This window comes from Scyliorhinus torazame, chromosome 17, assembly GCF_047496885.1.
Source record: "Scyliorhinus torazame isolate Kashiwa2021f chromosome 17, sScyTor2.1, whole genome shotgun sequence".
Classification (NCBI taxonomy): domain Eukaryota; kingdom Metazoa; phylum Chordata; class Chondrichthyes; order Carcharhiniformes; family Scyliorhinidae; genus Scyliorhinus; species Scyliorhinus torazame.
The window spans coordinates 152,091,913-152,113,482 of record NC_092723.1 but is presented as its reverse complement, the minus strand read 5'-3'; the positions used below and the strand labels follow the sequence as shown (position 1 = coordinate 152,113,482).

General features: G+C 49.5%; 1 protein-coding gene across 3 annotated transcripts in view; it reads left to right on the top strand.

The window, feature by feature from the left end:
• rgs11 (regulator of G protein signaling 11) overlaps nucleotides 1-21,570 on the top strand; it is a 196,172-nt gene that overhangs the window by 44,079 nt on the left and 130,523 nt on the right. For all 3 annotated transcript variants that reach the window (XM_072481296.1, XM_072481297.1, XM_072481295.1), the window contains exon 3: nucleotides 5,398-5,448. In XM_072481296.1, the coding sequence (XP_072337397.1) occupies nucleotides 5,398-5,448 (51 nt within the window). The remainder of the gene's footprint in view (nucleotides 1-5,397; nucleotides 5,449-21,570) is intronic.

The following is a 21,570-nucleotide window of genomic DNA, read 5'->3' as shown; positions in this document are numbered from 1 at the left end:
TTATGGTGGGGAGCATAGTGGTGGACCCCGGGGGTAGGTTTGTGATGGTAAGCGGGAGGCTAGAGGATGCTAGCGAAGATATATGCCCCAAATTGGGACAATGTAGAATTCGGATTTTGGTAAAGGTTCCGGACTTGGACATGTACCGGCTGATTATGGGAGTGGGGGGGTGGGGGGGCTTTAATGCAGTGTTGAATCTAAGGCTTGATCGGTCATGTCCCAGGTTTTTGAAGGTGTTGGTGATGGCGAAGGGTTTGTGGGGTTAATGGAGCAGATGGGTGGGGTTGACCAGTGGAGGTTTGAGAGGCTGAGGGCAAAGGAATTTTTGTTTTTTATGCACATCCATTGGGTGTATTCCTGGATTGATTTTTTGTTGTTGTACTGGACAAGGCATTGTTAGCAGGGGTGGTTGGGTCAGAGTATTTGGCTCTTGTGATGTCTGATCACATGCCGCACTGCGTAGATTTGCGGGTGAAAAGGAAAGGCTCCCAGCAACCGCAGTGGAGATTAGAAGTGGGGTTGTAGGCAGGCAAGGAGATCTGTGAAAAGGCACGGTTGGCTATCCGGGATTATGTGGAGCATAACCAGGTGGGTGAGGACTCCCCCTCCACGTTATGGGAGGCGTTTGAAGGTGCTGAATTAGGGGAGTTTATTTCGATTCGGGCACACAAGGAGAAGCTGGAGAGGTTAGAGGGGCAAAGTTTGGTGGAGGCCATCCAAAAGGTGGACCGGAAGTACTTGGCGGCACCCGAAGTGCTGTTAAAGAGCTCCTGTTAAAGGAGAGGCGGAGGCTCCAAATGGGTTTGGGCGTTTCTGTGGACGGAAGGCAATGGGGCAGTTGCGCAGATCCAGGAGGATGATGTACATGTTTGGGGAAAAAGCCAGCGGGATGCTGGCGAATCACTTGAGGCAGGCAGCGGCAAGGGAGATTGGACAGATGAGGGATAGTGACGGTGCAGTGGTTATGGAGCTGGGGGTGGGGGGTGGTGATGAATGGGGAATTTGAGGCTTTTTATTGGAAGGCGTACAGCTCGAGCCTCCGGTGGGGGATGAGGGTATGAGGCAGTCCTTGGGCGGGCTGCAGTTCCTGACAGTGAAGGAGAGGAAGGTGCAGGGGTTGGGAGCGCCGATGGGGCTGAGGGAGGTAATGGAGTGTGTGGGGTCTACGCAGTTGGGGAAGGCCCCAGGCCCCGGATGAGATCCGGTAGAGTTTTATAAAAAGTTTGGTTCGGAATTGGGGCACCGATTAGTTGAGATGTACAATGAATCGTTGGAGAAGGCAGAACTGTCCCACGTTGTCTCAGGCTTATCTCGCTTATTTTTAAAAGGATAAGGGCCCGGAGCAGTGTGGGTTGCACCGCTCGATTTCGTTATTGAATGCGGACGCAAAAATATTGGTGATGGTGCTGATGATGTGTACAGAGGATTGTGTGACATGGGTGAAAGGAGAGGGCCAGTCTGGGTTCGTGAAGGGGCGCGGAGGTTATTGAATGTGATCATGATGCCTCTGAGGGGTCTGGAGGTGAAGGTAGTAGTGATGATGAACACGGAAAAAATGTTTGACCGGGTTGCATGGGCATATCTATTTGAGGTGTTGGGGTGGTTTGGGTTCGGGCAGGGATTCATAGGCTGCTATATTAGGCCCCTAAGGCGAGTGTCTGGATAAATAACAGCCGCAGACGATACAGGGATGTTCGCTCTCCCCATTGCTTTTTGCCCTAACCATCTGCCGTGGCACTCGGGGCCTTTGGGGGGAGGGGTATTGTGAGGGAGGAGGGTTTGGTGAACACCGAGTCTCTTTGTACACAGACGATCTCCTGTTTTACATTTCAAACTCGGTGGAGTGTTTCAATAGGATTATGGGGATCTTGGGAGAAGTTTAGTCTGTTCTTGGGGTATATGCTTAACATGGGGAAGAGCGAGGTGTTTCCTATCAATGTGAAAGGGCAGGGGAGGAGTATGGGAAGGCTGCCATTTTGGCTGGTGGGTGGAGCTTTCGGTGTCTAGGGATACAGGTGTCGCAGAGCTGGGCACAACTGCACAAGTTAAATTTGGTGAATTTGGGATTTTGAGGGAATGAGGCGGGATGTTTTGCCATTATCATTAGCTGGAAGAGTCCAGATGGTAAAGATAACAATGTTGCTGAAGTTTTTGTTTGTTTCACAGAACCTTCCGATTTTTGTGCCCAAGTCAGGAGGGTCAATAAAATGATCTCAGAGTTTATCTGGGCCGACAAGGTTCCCCGGACTAGGAATGTGTTCTTAGAGTGGCCATGCAGAGAGGGGGGTTGGCGTTGCCAAATCTGCAGAATTATTATTGGGCAGCAAACATCGAAAGATTGGACGGTGTGGGGCCGGATGGAGGAGGCCTCATGTAGGGGGACCAGTCTGAGGGCATTATTGTTGGAATCTGTTGTGTTCTTGCTGCCCAGTGGTAATGTCAGCGTGTGGAACCAATGTCAGTCGCACTTCAAAATGAATGGCATGTCCCTGTGGGCGCCAATTTGTGGCATCCACAGGTTTGTCCTGGCTAGGTTAGCTTCTAAGTTTAGGGAGTGGGGGTGGGTGGCAATAGAATATTTCAGTGACCTGTTTATTGTGGAGTTGGAGGAATTGGAGGCGACGTATCAATTACCAAAGGGGCGTGGGTTCCGGCATCTGCAGGTTAGGCATTTCATGAGAAAGGAGCTGGCCTCGTTCCCGAGGCTGCCGCCCCCAGTGCTACAGGATAGGTTTCTGTCCAAGGATGAGATAGGAGAGGGTAGGGTGTCAGACATATATGGGGAGTTGATGGAGAGAAGGAGAGCTTCGGTGGAGGAAGTAAGGTGCAGGTGGGAGGAGGAGCTGGGGGAGTTTAGAGGCTGGGGTATAGAATGGGGCGTTGCAGAAGGTGAATTCATCCTCGTTATATGGGAGACTGAGTCTCATTCAGCTGAAGGTGGTGTATAGGGCACACATGACGGTGTCAGGATGTGCCGTTTCTTTTTTGCAGGGGTGGAGGGTTAGTATGGGCGATGTGCAGGGGGGACGGCGAATCATGTCCATATGTTCTGGACGTATCCGAGGCTGGAGGAGTTTTGGAAAACTTTTGCAGACACAATGTCTAAGATTCTGGGGGTGAAGCTGGTTCCGAGCCCGTGGGTGGCAATATTTGGAGTATCGGAGGAACCGGGAGTGAAGGAGGGGAGAGAGGCCACCATGTTGGCCTTTGCCTCTTTGATAGCCCGGGAAATCAGAAGGTTCTGGAAAGCAAGCAAAAAGAGGGCGGAGAATGCTCGGGTGGCGAGACTCAGAGCCGCCTAGGGCGAGGGCTTGGGTGTGCAATTTGGCGGAGTTTCTGCACCTTGAGAAAATAATGTTCGCTATCAGGCAATCGGACGAAGGGTTCTTCTCAATGTGCAGGCTGTTCATGGACTTATTTAAGGAGGGGGGGGTATTTTTCTTCTGTTTGGGGTTTGTTTTGATAAGAGAAATGGGGGGTGGGGTTGATTGGAAGGAGGAGATAGGACAGTCTGGATATGATTATGGCATGTGTGTTGATGTTGCTGCTGCTCCTCTTTGGTTTGTATATATGTAAGGGCTGGTTTAGCTCAGTGGGCTAGACAACTGGTTTGTGATGCAGAACAAGGCCAGCAGCGCGGGTCCAATTCCCGTACCAGCTTACCCGAACAGGCGCCGGAATGTGGCAATTAGGGGCTTTTCACAGTAACTTCATACATGTGACAATAAAACGTTATTATTATATTTTTGAAAATGCCATTAATAAAAATATTTTTTAAAAAGATACCGTTACCTGCTGGGTCACTGTCTGTGCGGAGTCTGCACATTCTCCCCGTGTCTGCATGGGTTTCCTTCGGGTGCTCCGGTTTCCTCCCACAGTCCAAAGACATGCAGGTTAGGTGGATTGGCCATGATAAATTGCCCTTAGTGTCCAAAAAGGTTAGATGGGGTTATTGGGTTACGGGGATAGGGTGGAAATGAGGGCTTAAGTGGATCGATGGGCCGAATGGCCTCCTTCCGTACTGTGTGTTTTATGTTCTATGTTCTATGTACCAGTGCACTTCTTGCCAGAGCGAAACAAGTACTTACCTCGGCCAAGATTAGAGAGCTCTGTGATTTTCAGCAGAGGCCACTTTCCTTGGGCCCTAGATATAATAGTGTCATTGAATTTCAAAAAGTGGCCCTTCAGCCCATCGTGTCTGTGCCAGCCATCGAGCACCTATCTATTCAAAACCCATTCTCCAGCACTTTGCTACAGCATTTCAACTACTCCTCTAAATGCTTCTTCAATGTTGTGAGGGTTCCCGGCTCTGCCGCCCTTCAGGCAGTTCCAGATTCCCACCATCCTCTGGGTTAAAAGGTAGGCACCGCTGGATAGATCAACATTCATTGCCCATTGCTAATTGCCCTCGACAAGATTATGGTGAGCTGCCTACAATCAGTGGTTGCTGAGAGTGTTCATTTGCATTCCATGTGCCAGACATGCCCCTGAATCTCATTCAGAAACAGTTGGATGTTATTCGCCCTTCACCATGGCACGCATTCTTCGAGATGCTTGTTATTGGTTGGTTTGTCTTCTGCAGCTTGGAGTGATTATTCAGATTGGTTAAGTTGACCACAATGTCAGCTACCCTCTCCATACAATCTTTTGGTAATTCTATATCCCAAAGTCTAGTGTTTTGATCCATTTAACATATATTTTTTGTCGGATAACCAACAAGGAGTAACTAGTGATGGTGGGAAGCGTGCCACCAAGCCCGCCCTGCTATAGAATCTAGCACTAAACCCCCGGGTACCTAATTAATGAGATTGTGGCCAGAAGATATGGCATGGTTTCCACTGGCTTCTACAGCGTGAAACACTCCCCACTCCTACCCTCGCCACGGGGCTTAGCCCCAGATGGTAGAATTCCTCCCTAAATAATTTACCCCTAATTTGTGGAGTTATGGGATGAACAGCCTGGAGTCCTCCCAGCACTCATTTTAGATGGCCACAACAAATTGCCTGCATAAACTCCTCTTGGAGTCTGGAGTTGAGTGTTGGATATATTCAGCATTATTGGCAATTCTAGTTGTTTTGCATGCTGCCCGTGTCAACCTCCGATTTGCATCGGTAAGTTGGCTGGTAAATAGTATTAATAACTGTTAGGTAATGCTCCAGGAATGTCAGTGTAAATTTTTAAAAATTACTTTTTGTAACGCTATGATTTTTAAAATGCACATGAAGTAAAAAGTTTAATGTATTAAAAAATAATTGTATTGAAATGAACTGATCAAGAATATGTGCCATCATATCTATAAATTATAAATAACATTTCAATAACTTGGGAGAATGAATCTACTTTTCGTAATTTTTTATATTTACTGTGAAAATATTTCATTCAGTTCTTTTTTTCCAGGCACTGATATTGTTGAATGGCTTCTTCAAAACTTGTCTCTAACTGAAGAAGGTAAGGGAATTTGCTTTTCTGAATCTGATTCTTTTTGAAAGATTGAATAGGAATTTGTTTCTTTAGGTTAAATGTAAACTTTTGTTAAATGAATGTCCATTTCATGTCACAAACATTGCAAGTTATAAAATGGCATTTTAATGGGGCTGCCGAGGGGTTACTGGTGCACTGTGCTATGGAAGAAGGTCCAAGCTGCATTGTCCGTCCCAGTGAGTGCCTGATCTCAGTTGGATCATTGAGGGGAGGAATTGACTGCAGATTATCATATCATAGAATTTACAGTGCAGAAGGAGGCCATTCGGCCCATCGAGTCTGCACTGGCTCTTGGAAAGAGCACCCTACCCAAGGTCCACACCTCCATCCTATCCCCATAACCCAATAACCCCACCCAACACTAAGGGCTATTTTGGACATTAAGGGCAATTTATCATGGCCAATCCACCTAACCTGCACATCTTTGGACTGTGGGAGGAAACCGGGGCACCCGGAGGAAACCCACGCACACACTGGGAGAGTGTGCAGACTCCGCACAGACAGTGACCCAAGCCGGGAATCGAACCTGGGACACTGGAGCTGTGAAGCAATTGTGCTATCCACAATGCTACTGTGCTGAGGTACTTCCCCACAGAAAGGGAAAGAAAGCTGGAAAACTATCAACATGGGCTGGATTCTAGGATACTCCGGCCCCCCAGCCGCGTATTTCTCGACGGCGCGCCGTTTGCTGGTGGCGGGATTCCCTACTCCCGGCGCTTGTCAATGAGATTTCCCACTGAAGCCACCCCACGCCGCTGTGACACTGGCGGGCGGGAGTACGATTCCAGTGGGAACAGAGTGAATCCCAACGCCCAGAGAATTCCGCCTATCATACGTTGTTCTTCAAAGATCTGGCACGAGAGAGTGATGCGTGGATTGGGGTTTACTCAAATCGAATAAAACAAAAGCCAGACGGATGCAGGATTTTAAATGTATTTTTTAAAATGTTGGTCTCGATCTCACTGAATTGCAACAAAGTCCGGTGTCGAGCGTGTTTAGCTGGGTGTTTCCCAGTGCTTGCAGTGCTGAGAAAAAACATTCTATCTGACGGGACTTTGTTGCAATCCGGGGCATCAGCGGGGAATGTCCAGTCGAGACCGCACATAGTCCCATTTCCTGCACCGAGGAGTTCCACACGGCCCAATCTCTTGACCCCCCCCCCCCCACAATGCGACCCCCGAAAGCCCCAACTCCTCGGACCCCACCCTCCTCCGCACACCACCACAGCAGGGTACCCCAGGCCCGATAAAAATGCCAGCCTGGCAGTGCCCTGTCAGCTGGCAGTACCATCTGGGCACCTTGGCAGTGCCAGGCTGGCACCAAGGAGCTAGGCAGGCCAGGGTGCCACCCTGACAGAGGACAACCACCTGGGGGCCTCCAATTCCCTGGAGGCCACACCTAGTGTCATCCTGTCAGGTCCCTCACTGAACAGCAGTCGCCTAAAGTCTCTGAGGCAAAGGGGTTAGATCCCAGGATGGTAGATCAGGCGAGCCAACCTCTGAGATTAGCATCGGGAAGTTGGCTGTTAAATAGTATTTATTTTTTTCAAATTTTTTTTACTCTCCTCCTTTTTCACATATTTTCTCCCAAATTTACGCCCAACAATAAACAATAATCAGTAACGAATGTAATGTCAAACCCCATATCAATAATAACGATCCCATCCTCCCACCAAACCCCCAAACATTAGCCCGCATGTTCACACAAACAAATGACAAAAAGGAATCCGGGATCACCCATAGTCACCATTAACACATACATTTCCCCCTCCCTCCAAGCCCCCAATTCCCCTAATGTTCGATGTGATCCAACTCTCGAAAGTGCATAATGAATAAAGCCCATGAATTGTAGAACTCCTCCATCCTTCCCCTCAGTTCAAATGTGACCTTTTCAAGCGTCAAGAATTCCAACAGGTCCCCCCACCACACCAGGGCACAGGGTGTAGAGGTTGATCTCCACCCTAACAGGATCTGCCTTCGGCCGATCAACAAGGCGAAGGCTACAACATCTGCCTCCCCGCCCGTTTCCAACCCCGGCTGGTCCAACACCCCGAATATGGCCTCCCGAGGGCCCAGGTCCAGTTTCACGTGCACCACTTTAGAGATTACCCTAAACATCTCCTTCCAGTAATCCTCCAGCTTTGGACAAGACCAAAACATATGAACGTGGTTTGCGCGCACCCCCCCCCCCCCCCCCCCCGCAACGTTCTCACACATCTTCTACCCCCTCAAAGAGCCGGCTCATCCTTGCCATTGTACGGTGCGCTCTATACACCACTTTCAGCTGTATCAGCCCCAACCTCGCACACAAGGCGTTCACCCTCCGGAGCACCTCACACCAGAACCCCTCCTCCATACCCTCTCCCAACTCTTCCTCCCACTTTGCCTTGATGGCTGGTAAATAGTATTAATAACAATGAGCGGTATTCAGATTACGACACCTCGCAAGGTTAGATCTCACAAGACGTGGCGAGCCAGGTATATTTCGGAAGAGGGATCTTCAGGCATCTACCGACCGCCCCACCGTTCGCCTGAAAGGGGGCGCAACACAGTCGGTAGATCGCGCCCGGTATCTTTTCCATGAAGCATTATAACCAGGTCATATTCCTCTAAAGTTTCAGGCAGCTGATTTTTATAGTTTTTGCAGTAAGTATAGAGACAAAGCTGTGCTCATTTTCTTTCTTCATCCCTTCCTGTAATTACTAACAACTTGTGACATTGTCTATTAGCCATGAATTTCCTCAGATTTAGTTTTTGCACCTCCATAAACTTTGCTGTAAGCAGTTCCCACAAACTGATGGCTGTAAGTCCAGAAGCAATAGCGGAAAAGGCATCACAGTAGGAATGTTACTGGGCAAGTAATCAAGCTATTGCCCTGGGAACCATTTGAACCACAAACCATGACAGCTGGTGGAGTTATAATTCAATTAACGAATAAACCTGGAATTGAAAGCGAGTGTCTGTAGTGGTAACCATGAAAGCATCATTGATTCTCATAAAAACCCATCTGGTTCACTAATGCCCTTTTGGAAAGGAATCTGCCAACCTTTATCTGGACTGGCCTACATGTGACTCCAGATCCCAGCAAACCCCTCAGCCATTAGGGATGGGAAACAACTGCTGGCTATGTCACTAATGCCCACCTCCCATGGAAGAATGTATTTAAAAAAGTCTGGGTTGGCACATTGCTAAATTCACCATGAGGCAGAGTTAACATAGCACACTATAATTTGTAATCAAGTTGCTTTGAAGATTGCCTCTGCGGTGACTAGAGCCAATTGTAATGTTGATAAGACATTACAATGGAAAAACTTAAAGCACGCTGGTAATCAAAATGCCTTGTAAACCTCCTGCAGAAAGCTGACAGTTGCTGCAAGTGCGATAGAGTGGTTCAGCTCGACTTGAATTTTAACCTTTCTTACTGTGCGGGCGGTCGTATTTAAGTGGAGCGATCAATCATTTGGAGGCTGACAGAGTGAATTTTAAGAAATTAGTGTCTCCGGATTCTGTAATTCTCTTGAATATGTCTAGGGTTGTTCACATTTGAGAGATACTGAGAGTTATAATGGGTCAGATATTTCTGTTTGATTTTTTAAAAATTCATTTTACGGGATGTGGGCATTTCTGGCTAGGTCAGTATTTATTGCCCATTACTAGTTGCCCTTCAGAAGGTGGTGGTGAGCTGCCTTCTTGAACCGCTGCAGTCCTTGAGGTGTAGGTACACTCATAGTGTTGTGAGGGAGGGAGTTCCAGGATTTTGTCCCAGCGACAGTGAAGGAATGACGATATAGAATCATAGAATTTACCATGCAGAAGGAGGCCATTCGGCCCATCAAGTCTGCATGGCCCTTGGAAAGAGCGCCCGACTTAAACCCACGCCCACACCCTATCACAGTAATACCACCTAACCTTTTGGACACTAGGGAGAATTTTAGCATTGCCAATCCACCTAACATGCGCATCTTTGGACTGTGGGAAGAAACCGGAGCACCCAGAGAGAACCCATGCAGACATGAGGCGAAAGTCCAAACTCCACACAGACAGTTGCCCGAGGCCGTAATTGAACCTGGGTCGCTGGAGCTGTGAGACAGCAGTGCTAACCACTGTGCCACCGTGCCACCTTTCCAAGTCAGGGAGAATTTATACATTAATATGGCAGTTGCATGCTGTTATTTTGCCAGCAAGAGTCAGCCCAATATTTTTGAATCTTCTACTTGCTTGCACAAGTGTGCACTTTCAATACTTTTATTAGGTGAACAAGGTCATGGTTTAGTCTGATCATTCATTTGAGTCAAATGGTAAAAGTGCAACATGAAGAGGAAATGCACAGTTTTTCAAATTCATTTATGGGATGTAGGCATCGCTGGCTAGATCAGCATTCATTCCTAATTGCCCTCGACAAGGTGGTGTCGTCTTGAACCGCTGGAGTCCATGTGGTCGAGGTACAACCACAGTGCCATTAGGGAGGGAGGGAGGTCAAGGATTTTGACCAGATGGTCCAATTGACCATATATAATGCTGCTCCAGCAAATGTTCTACACAGCACGGAAAATTAGCCAAGATGTCCAGCATTTTAGCAATCCAGCTAGCACGGGAACGGCGATGAAGTGGGATTGGCTGTGAGTTACAATACAGGCAGCAGAGCTGTAAATGAGTATTTGTAGTTGGGGAGTGATGAAAATCAGGAAAGCTTTTGGAATAGTTGAGTTTTGGAAGGAACAATTTCAGCAGTACCATGGTTAGAGTGGAGTGGCATTACAGCACTGGGAAGTAATTAGCTCTTGCGACGGAGATCACAATTTTGGAGTCAAATAAGATGCAGAGGTTGGGAATGGGGTGTTTCAATCTGAGGCCAACTATGGCTTCGCTACTCCTTCACTGGCTATAAAGTGGCACCTCACTATAGGCCGGGAGTCAGACCTGGGAGTGAGTTCAGCTACTCTCCAGTTGAGTCCACTTATTATCATTTTTAAGTCGTAGTTGTGGCCTCTTTTCAGGTCTCTTATATCCTTGACTCCTTCTTGTCGCCAATTACCCATCAAGAACCAAGTATACCATTATCCAGGGGTGCATTGCAATACACCTCAAAGAGGATCGCCAGAATAACAGTGGAGTACTACATAACACTACAGTGCATTGGGCCCTCAGCTTGGACGATGCTGAGGAGATGCCACAAGCATCAGCAGCAGTAGGAGCTTGCTGCCTTCCGTCCACCATCAGCCAATAGGCTCATTAGTGAAGCTTCAGTTGGGGACTTCCGGTGGCGGCTATGGAGGAGTAAGTCACACATTTGGTGGCTCTCGTTCTGGTCGGACTTTTGGACCTTTCCCCCGGACTTTTTTCCGGTTTTAAACGGAAAATTTGTAGGTTGAGGCAGCTGGGCACTGTTTCCTCGCATCGGTGTATGGAGAAAAGGACCAGAAGTGCACGAAAGGGCAGAAACAAGAAGTCAGTCACTAGCTGTGTTGAAGCTGTAACGGGAGACAGTATGGCCGAGGGCCGGACCCCTGGGGTGGCAGCGCAGCGACCAACGGACCCAGTGATGCAGGCCATTCAGGATGGTTTCGCAAGACAGAAGCGGGAATACCTGGACGCCCAGGACCAGGTGATTTAGAAGGTGGAGAAGGCGCTGCTGGAACAAGAGGAGCACCAAACAGCAGTGGAGCTGGAGGTGGGGATGCTTTGGGACCAGCAGAAAAGGCTCTTGGAGAAGGTGGCGGACCTTGAGAACTTGTCCCGCCGGCAGAACCTAAGAATCGTCGGGCTCCCGGACGGAGCTGAGGGAGCAGCTGCCGGGGCATACGTGGCGGGTATGTTTGAAAAGCTGCTGGGGGAGGGGGCATACCCCCGACCGCTGGAGGTGGACAGGGCGCTTGCCAGGAAGCCGCAGGCGGGGGACCATCCGATGGTGATGAGATTCCACAGGTTCCTGGACAAGGAATGTATTCTGCGGTGGGCCAAGCGCACGCGGAGTTGCAAGTGGGATAACAGCATCCTGCGGGTGTACCAGGATCTGAGCGTGGAGGTGGCGAGGAAGAGGGCAGGCCTTAATCAAGTCAAGTCGATTTTCTTTAAGAAGCAGGTGAAGTTTGGTCTGCTGTACCCGGCGCGTCTGTGGGTTACGGGTTACGCATGAAGACCAACATCACTATTTTGAGTCGACCGATGAGGCGTTGGACTTGGTTCTGCTGACGTGGGAGGGACTTCGATGGAAGGTCACTGAGGGGGTCGGGGCTGTCGTGGGGGGGGACCGGAGGAGGTGCGGCACATGGGCTAGAGGCGGGCCCAAGAAAAGGGATGGCTGACCGGCGGAGGGGGGGGCACTTTGCCCCCCCAACTAGGTGGGTCACCTGGAATGTCCGAGGCCTAAATGGGCCGGTAAAGAGTGCACGTGTGTTTGCGCACCTGTGGAGATTGAAGGTGGACGTGGTGATGCTGCAGGAGACACATCTTAAAGTAGTGGATCAGGTCAGGTTGAGGAAAGGTTGGGTTAGTCAGGTTTTCCACTCTGGGCTGGATTCAAAGACAAGAAGGGCTGTGATTCTGATTAACAAGCTGGTGGCATTTGAGGTGGGGAGGATAGTTTCGGATGTGGGAGGTCGATATATCATGGTTTGTGGCAAGCTACAGGGGATGAAGGTAGTCAACGTATACGCGCCAAATTGGGACGATGGGGATTTTATAAAGAGGGTGCTGGGGAAGATTCCGGACCTGGATTCGCACAGGCTGATTATGGGTGGGGATTTCAACACCGTTATTGACCCAGGCCTGGACCCGTCATGCTCGAGAACGGGCAAGGTGCCAGCAATGGCAGGCAAAGGAGCTGAAAGGGTTCATGGAGCAGATGGGGCGGGGGGGGGGGGGGATCCATGGAGATTAAGGCAGCCGAGGGCCGGGGAATTTTCCTTTTTCTCCCACGTTCACAAGGTGTATTCCCGGATAGATTTCTTTGTTATGGGCAGGGCCCTGTTGGCAGGGGTGGTGGACACGGGATATTCGGCGATTACGATCTCGGACCATGCTCCGCACTGGGTGGACCTGCAGGTCAGTATGGATAGCAAGCAGCGCCCGCAATAGAGGTTGGATGTGGGGCTGTTGGCGGACAATGCGGTGTGCGAGAGGCTGAGGAAGTGCATGTTAAACTACCTGCAGGTAAACGACATGGGAGAGGTCTCCGCAGCGGTGGTCTGGGAGGCGCTGAAGGCAATGGTGAGAGGAGAGCTGATCTCGATTCGGGCTCACAGGGACAGGACGGAGAGGGCAGAAACGGACCGACTAGTAAAAGAGATTCTACGAGTGGATAGGAGGTATGCGGAGACGCCAGAGGCAGGGCTGTTAAGGGAATGCCAGAGGCTGCAGATGAAATTAGGTTTGTTAACTACAGGAAGTGCAGTGGAGCAGCTCAGAAAGGCGAAGGGGGCTATTTATGAGCATGGGGAAAAGGCCAGTAGGATGCTTGCTCAGAAAGAGGGAGACAGCTCGGAAAATAGGGAGAGTTGTTGACGGGGATGGGAACTTAGTTGGGGACTCGGCGGGGGTGAGCGGGACTTTTATAGTAGGTTGTACAGGTCGAAACCCCCTGTGGGGCCGGAGGGGATGAGGCACTTTTTGGATGGGTTGACTTTCCTGAAGGTGGATGGGGAGCTGGTAGAAGGGCTGGAGGCCCCAATTGAGCTGGAGGACCTGATCGGGCTGGAGGAGATAGTGGAGGGTTTGAAGGCCATGCAGTCGGGTAAGGCCCCGGGACCGGACGGGTACCCGGTCGAGTTCTATAAAAGGTTCTCCAGAATATTGGGGCCGATACTCTTGAAGGTCTTTAACGAGGCCAAGGATAGAGGGTTTTACCCCAGACGATGTCACAGGCCATGATCTCGCTCATTCTGAAAAGGGACAAGGACCCGGAGTTGTGTGGTTCTTATAGGCCGATATCCTTGCTGAACGTGGATACCAAATTCTGGCCAAAATTCTGGCCTCTAGGATTGAGGACTGTGTACCGGATGTTATAGGGGAGGACCAGACAGGGTTTGTTAAGGGTAGGCAGCTGAGGGCCAATGTGAGAAGGTTGCTCGACGTGATCATGATGCCCCCGGACGGTAGGGAAGCTGAAGTGGTGGTTGCGATGGACGTGGAAAAAGCCTTTGACCGGGTCCAGTGGGATTACTTATGGGAGGTGCTGGAGCGGTTTGGGTTTGGAAGGGGCTTTGTTGACTGGGTTAGGTTGTTGTACCGGGCTCCAGTAGCTAGTGTACGGACAAATAGGATGACTTTGGAATATTTTAGACTACACCAGGGGACGAGACAGGGATGTCCCCTCTCCACACTGCTGTTTGCGCTGGCGGTAGAGATGCCGGCAATTGCTCTGAGGCCTTGAAGGGGTTGGTCCGGGGCGGGGCAGGGCGGGGGGGGTGGGGGGGTGGGGGGTGGGGGCGGGGGGGCGTGAAGCACAGTCTCGCTGTGTGCGGATGATTTACTGTTGTATGTCTCGAACCCAATGGAGGGGATGGGGGAAATTATGGGAATCTTAGGGGAATTCGGCCGGTTTTCGGGGTACAAGCTTAATATGGGGAAGAGCGAGTTGTTTGTGGTTCAGGCGAGAGGTCAGGAGAGGAGACTGGGGGAACTGCCGTTTAGAGTGGTAGGGGACAGTTTTAGATACTTGGGTATTCAGGTGGCGAGGGATTGGGATAGGCTACACAATTTGAACCTGGCCCGGTTGGTGGACCAGATGAAGGAGGATTTCCGGAGATGGGATGCGCTCCCGTTGTCTCTGGCGGGTAGGTTGCAGTCAGTAAAAATGACGGTCCTCCCGAGGTTCCTTTTCGTTTTCCAATGCCTCATCATCTTCATCCCGCGGGGCTTTTTTAAGCGAATCAATAAGATTATCGTGGGTTCTGTGGGGGGGGGGGGTTGAGGATGGAGGCGGCTTTGTGTAAGGGCACAAGTTAGGGGCACTGGTGACGGCGCCCCTGCCGTTCCCGCCGACTCGGTACTCCACCGGTCCAGTGGTGGTGGCGGCCCTGAGAGTCTGGGGGCAGTGGAGGAAACATGTGGGAGCAGAGGGGGCGTCGGTCTGGTCCCCAATCTGCGATAATCACCGGTTTGCCCCGGGGAGGATGGACGGGGGTTTCCGAATTTGGCGGAGAGCAGGTTCTGAGAGGATGAGGGACTTGTTTATAGAAGGAAGCTTCCCGAGTATGAGGGCGCTGGAGGAGAAGTTAGCATTGGCGGGGGGGAGGGGGGCGGGGGGGAATGAATTCCGATATTTACAGGTACGGGACTTTTTGCGGAAGCAGGTACCAACCTTCCCACTCCTGCAGTTAAGGGGGATTCAGGATAGGGTGGTTTCTAGAGGATGGATAGGAGAGGGGAGCGTCTCGGACATATATAAAGAGCTTATGGGTTCAGAGGAGACGCAGACCGAGGAGCTGAAGCAAAAGTGGGAGGAGGAGCTGGGGGGAGAGATAGAGGAGGGCCTCTGGGCGGACGTATTAGGAAGGGTCATTGCTACCACAACATGTGCCAGGCTCATCCTGATCCAATTTAAGTTGTTCACCGGGCTCACATGACAGTGGCCCAGATGAGCAGGTTCTTTGGGGTGGAGGACAGGTGTGCGAAGTGCTTGGGGGGGGGGGGGGGGGGCGCAGCGAACCATGTCCAAATATTCTGGGCATGTCCAAAATTAAGGGGATTTTGGAAGGGGTTTGCCGACACCATGTCTACTGTATTAAATATGAAGGTGGCAATGAGTCCGGAGGTGGCGATTTTTGGGGTTTCGCAGGACCTGGGAAACCAGGAGGAGAGAGAGGCGGATGTTCTGGCCTTTGCTTCCCTGGTAGCCCGGAGGCGTATTTTGCTGGCATGGAGGGACTCAAAGCCCCCAAAATCAGAGACCTGCCTTTCAGACATGGCAGGTTTACTCTGCCTGGAGAAAATTAAGTTCGCCATGACAGGGTCTCAGCTGGGGTTCGCCCGGAGGTGGCAACCATTCGTCGACTTCCTCGCAGAGAATTAATCGTCAGCAGAAAGGCGGGGGGGAGGGGGTTAGGTTAGCATAGGTTAGGGGGTAAGTAATGGCAAGACCTGCGGGAGAGTGGTGGAATTTGCATTATGTATATATTTTTCTTGTTATGTATATTGTTGATTTTGTTGCTATTAAAATGCCAAAGAAATACGTCAATAAAATGTTTATTTAAAAAAAAAGTGAAACTTCAGTTTACAGTTTCCCTGCTCCATTAAATAAAAATAAAAGAACGTAAGAAATAGGAGCTGGGGTAGGCCATTTTGCACCTCGCTCCTGCTCCACCATTCATTAAGAGCATGGCTACAAAGGAAACAAAAAGGAAGGAAACCAGGCCAACCACCTGGCATTGATCTAGGCACCGGAAACGAAATGGGAAACCCAGCCCTGTCAACTCTGCAACGTCCTTTCTAACATCTGGGGCTTGTGCCAAAGTTGGGAAAGCTGTTTCACAGACTAGTCAAGCAACAGCCTGACCTAGTCATATTGAACTCACAGACAATGTCCCAGACACCACTATCACCATTCCTGAGTATGTCTTATCCCACTGGTAGGACAGAACCCGCAGAGGTGGTGGCCCAGTGGTATAGAGTCGGGAGGGAACAAAGAAATGTACAGCACAGGAACAGGCCCTTCGGCCCTCCAAGCCCGTGCCGACCATGCTGCCCGACTAAACTACAATCTTCTACACTTCCTGGGTCCATATCCCTCTATTCCCATCCTATTCATGTATTTGTCAAGATGCCCCTTAAATGTCACTATCGTCCCTGATTCCACCACCTCCTCCGGTAGCGAGTTCCAGGCACCCACTACCCTCTGCGTAAAAAACTTGCCTCGTACATCTACTCTAAACCTTGCCCCTCTCACCTTAAACCTATGCCCCCTAGTAATTGACCCCTCTACCCTGGGGAAAAGCCTCTGACTATCCACTCTGTCTATGCCCCTCATAATTTTGTATACCTCTATCAGGTCTCCCCTCAGCCTCCTTCGTTCCAGTGAGAACAAACCGAGTTTATTCAACCGCTCCTCATAGCTAATGCCCTCCATACCAGGCAACATTCTGGTAAATCTCTTCTGCACCCTCTCTAAAGCCTCCACATCCTTCTGGTAGTGTGGCGACCAGAATTGAACACTATACTCCAAGTGTGGCCTAACTAAGGTTCTATACAGCTGCAACATGACTTGCCAATTCTTATACTCAATGCCCCGGCCAATGAAGGCAAGCATGCCGTATGCCTTCTTGACTACCTTCTCCACCTGTGTTGCCCCTTTCAATGACCTGTGGACCTGTACTCCTACATCTCTTTGACTTTCAATACTCTTGAGGGTTCTACCATTCACTGTATATTCCCTACCTGCATTAGACCTTCCAAAATGCATTACCTCACATTTGTCCGGATTAAACTCCATCTGCCATCTCTCCGTCCAAGTCTCCAAACAATTTAAATCCTGCTGTATCCTCCGACAGTCCTCATCGCTATCCGCAATCCACCAACCTTTGTGTCGTCTGCAAACTTACTAATCAGACCAGTTACATTTTCCTCCAAATCATTTATATATACTACAAAGAGCAAAGGTCCCAGCACTGATCCCTGTGGAACACCACTGGTCACAGCCCTCCAATTAGAAAAGCATCCTTCCATTGCTACTCTCTGCCTTCTATGGCCTAGCCAATTCTGTATCCACCTTGCCAGCTCACCCCGATCCCGTGTGACTTCACCTTTTGTACTAGTCTACCATGAGGGACCTTGTCAAAGACCTTACTGAAGTCCATATAGACAACATCCACTGCCCTACCTGCATCAATCATCTTAGTGACCTCCTCGAAAAACTCTATCAAGTTAGTGAGACACGACCTTCCCTTCACAAAACCGTGCTGCCTCTCACTAATACGTCCATTTGCTTCCAAATGGGAGTAGATCCTGTCTCGAAGAATTCTCTCCAGTAATTTCCCTACCACTGAAGTAAGGCTCACCGGCCTGTAGTTCCCGGGATTATCCTTGCTACCCTTCTTAAACAGAGGAACAACATTGGCTATTCTCCAGTCCTCCAGGACATCGCCTGAAGACAGCGAGGATCCAAAGATTTCTGTCAAGGCCTCAGCAATTTCCTCTCCAGCCTCCTTCAGTATTCTGGGGTAGATCCCATCAGGCCCTGGGGACTTATCTACCTTAATATTTTTTAAGACACCCAACACGTCGTCTTTTTGGATCTCAATGTGACCCAGGCTATCTACACACCCTTCTCCAGACTCAACATCTACCAATTTCTTCTCTTTGGTGAATACTGATGCAAAGTATTCATTTAGTACCTCGCCCAGTTCCTCTGGCTCCACACATAGATTCCCTTGCCTATCCTTCAGTGGGCCAACCCTTTCCCTGGCTACCCTCTTGCTTTTTATGTACGTGTAAAAAGCCTTGGGATTTTCCTTAACCCTATTTGCCAATGACTTTTCGTGACCCCTTCTAGCCCTCCTGACTCCTTGCTTAAGTTCCTTCCTACTTTCCTTATATTCCACGCAGGCTTCGTCTGTTCCCAACCTTTTAGCCCTGACAAATGCCTCCTTTTTCTTTTTGACGAGGCCTGCAATATCTCTCGTCATCAAAGGTTCCCGTAAATTGCCGTATTTATCCTTCTTCCTCACAGGAACATGCCGGTCCTGAATTCCTTTCAACTGACACTTGAAAGCCTCCCACATGTCAGATGTTGATTTGTCCTCAAACATCCGCCCCCAATCTATGTTCTTCAGTTCCCGCCTAATATCGTTATAATTAGCCTTCCCCCAATTTAGCACATTCATCCTAGGACCACTCTTATCCTTGTCCACCAGTACTTTAAAACTTACCTAATTGTGGTCACTGTTACCGAAATGCTCCCCTACTGAAACTTCTACCACCTGACCGGGCTCATTCCCCAATACCAGGTCCAGTACCGCCCCTTCCCTAGTTGGACTGTCTACATATTGTTTTAAGAAGCCCTCCTGGATGCTCCTTACAAACTCCGCCCCGTCTAAACCCCTGGCACTAAGTGAGTCCCAGTCAATATTGGGGAAGTTGAAGTCTCCCATCACCACAACCCTGTTGTTTTTACTCTTTTCCAAAATCTGTCTACCTATCTGCTCCTCTATCTCCCGCTGGCTGTTGGGAGGCCTGTAGTAAACCCCCAACATTGTGACTGCACCCTTCTTATTCCTGATCTCTACCCATATAGCCTCACTGCCCTCTGAGGTGTCCTCCCGCAGTACAGCTGTGATATTCTCCCGAACCAGTAGCGCAACTCCGCCTCCCCTTTTACATCCCCCTCTATCCCGCCTGAAACATCTAAATCCTGGAACGTTTAGCTGCCAATCCTGCCCTTCCCTCAACCAGGTCTCTGTAATGGGAGTTGCTCTGAGAATCCTCAACATTGACACTGGACCCCATGAAGTCTCATAGTCAAACATGGGCAAGGAAACTTACTACTGATTACCACGTACCGTTCCCCCCCAGATGATGAATCATTTTGAACACCACTTGGAGGAAGTACTGAGGGTTTCAAGGGTGCAAAATATACTCTGGGTGTGCTTCAATGTCCAATAGTGGCTCGGTAGTACCACCATAGATCTAGCTGGCTGTGTCCTAAAGGACATAGCTGCTAGATTGGGAATGCGGCAAGTGGTGAGGGAACCAACAAGCCTGCTGCAGATGCATCTGTCCATGACAGTGTCAGTAGGAGTGACCGCTACCACAGTCCATGTGGAGATGAAGTCTCGACTTCACATTGAGGATACCCTCCATCATATGTATGGCACTATCACCGTGCTAAATGGGATTGACTTCAAATCGATCTAGCAACTCAAGACTGGGCATCCTTGAGGTGCTACGGGCCATCTGCATCAGCAGAATTGTATTCAACTACAATCTGTAACCTCATGGCCCGGCATTTCCCCCCACTCTACCATTACCACCAAGCCAGGGGATCAACCCTGGTCCAATGAAGAGTGCAGGAGAGTGTGTCAGAAGCAACACCAGGCATACCGAAAAATGAGGTGTCAACCTGGTGAAGCAACGACACAGGACTACTTGCATGCCAAACACCATAAGCAGCAAGTAACAGACCGAGCTAATGGATCCTGCAACCAATGGATCAGATCTAAGCTCTGCAGTCCTGTCACATCTAGCCATGAATGGTGGTGGACAATGAAGCAACTCATTTGAGGAGGAGGCTCCACAAATATCCCCATCCTCAATGGTGGAGGAGCCCAGCACATCAGTGCAAGAAATAAGGTTGAAGTATTCGCAACAATCTTCAGCTAGAAGTGTCGAGTGGATGATCTTTCTCGGCCTCCTCCGGACGTCCCCAGTATCACAGATGTCAGTCTTCAGCCAATTCAATTCACCCCACGTGATATCAAGAAATGGTGATATCAAGAAATGGCTGAAGGCACTGGATAGTGCAAAGGCTATGGGCCCTGACAATATTCCGACAACAGTGCTGAAGACTTGTGCTCCAAAACTTTACTCTAGCCAAGCTGTTTGTATACAGCTACAGCACGCACATCTATCCGCAACACACAAACTTCCCAGGTATGTCCCGTACTTAAGAAACAGAACAAATCCAGTACGGTCATTTATTGTCCCATCAGTGTACTCTCGATCATCAGTTAAGTGATGGAAAGGGTCATCAACAGTGCTTCAAGTGGCAGTTACTTCGCAATAACCTGCTCAGTTGACACTCAGTTTGGGTTCTGCAAGGGAAACTAAGCTCCTGATCTCATTGTGACCTTGGTTCAAACATGGACAAAAGAGCTGAACTCCAGAGGTGAGGTGAGAGTGACTGCCCTTGAGATCAAGGCAGCATTTGACCGAGTTTGGTATCAAGGAGCCATAGCAAAAATTCAAAGGGAATCAGGGGGAAAACTCTCCACTGGTTCGAGTCATACCTGGCACAAAGGAAGATGGATGTGGTGTTTGGAGGTCAATCATCTCAGCTCCAGGACCAAACTACACGGGTTCCTCATGCTAGTATCCTTGGCCCAACCATCTTCAGCTGCTTCATCAGTGACCTTCCTTCCATCATAAGGAAGTAAGGATGTTCACTGATAATTGCACAGTGTTCAGTACCATTCATGATTCCTGGGCTACTGAAGCAGTCCGTGTCCAAAAGCAGCAAGACCTGGACAATATCAATGCTTGGGCTGACAAGTGGCAAGTAACATTCGGGCCACGTAAGTGCCAGGCAATGACCATCTCCTACAAGAGATGATCTAACCATCACCTCTTGACATTGAATGGCATTACCATCGCTGAATCCCCCACAATCAACATCCTGGGGGACCAGACACTGAACTGGACCAGCCATGTAAATAATGTGGCTGCCAGAGCAGGTCAAAGGCTAAGAATCCTGCAACAAGGGACGCATCTCTTGACCCTCCCCCTAAAGCCTGTCCACCATTTACAAGGCACAAGTCAGGAATGTAATGCAATAGTCTCCACTTGCCTGGATGAGTGCAGCTCCAACAACATTCAAGGAACTTGACACCATGCAGGACAAATCAGCCTGATTGCTACCCCTTCCGCAAAAAACATTAAATCCCTGCACCACTGATGAACAATGGCAGCTATGTGTACCATCTACAAGATGCATTATCGGAACTCACCACAGTTCCTTAGGCAGCACCTTCAAAACTCAGGAACACTATTTTCTAGAAGGACAAGAACAGAAGATTCCTGGGAACATGGCCACCTTGAAGTTTTCCAAGCCACCCACCTGGAATTCTCTCTCTAACAGCACAGTGGGTGTACCTGCGCCTCAGGGACTGCAGTGGTCCAAGATGGCAATTCACCACTACCTTCCGAAGGGCAACTAGGGACGGGCAATAAATGCTAGTCTAGCCATGGACGCCCACATACATACATTTTTTTTAAAAATCTGATTGTGGCTTTAATTCCACTTTTCTACCTGCCCCTTTAAATATGACTCCCTTGTAGATTAAATATCTTTCTGACTCAGCCTTGAATATATTACATGACCCAGCCTTCAATGTTCTCTGCAGTGGAGAATTTCAAAGATAAATGACTCGAGAGAGAAGAA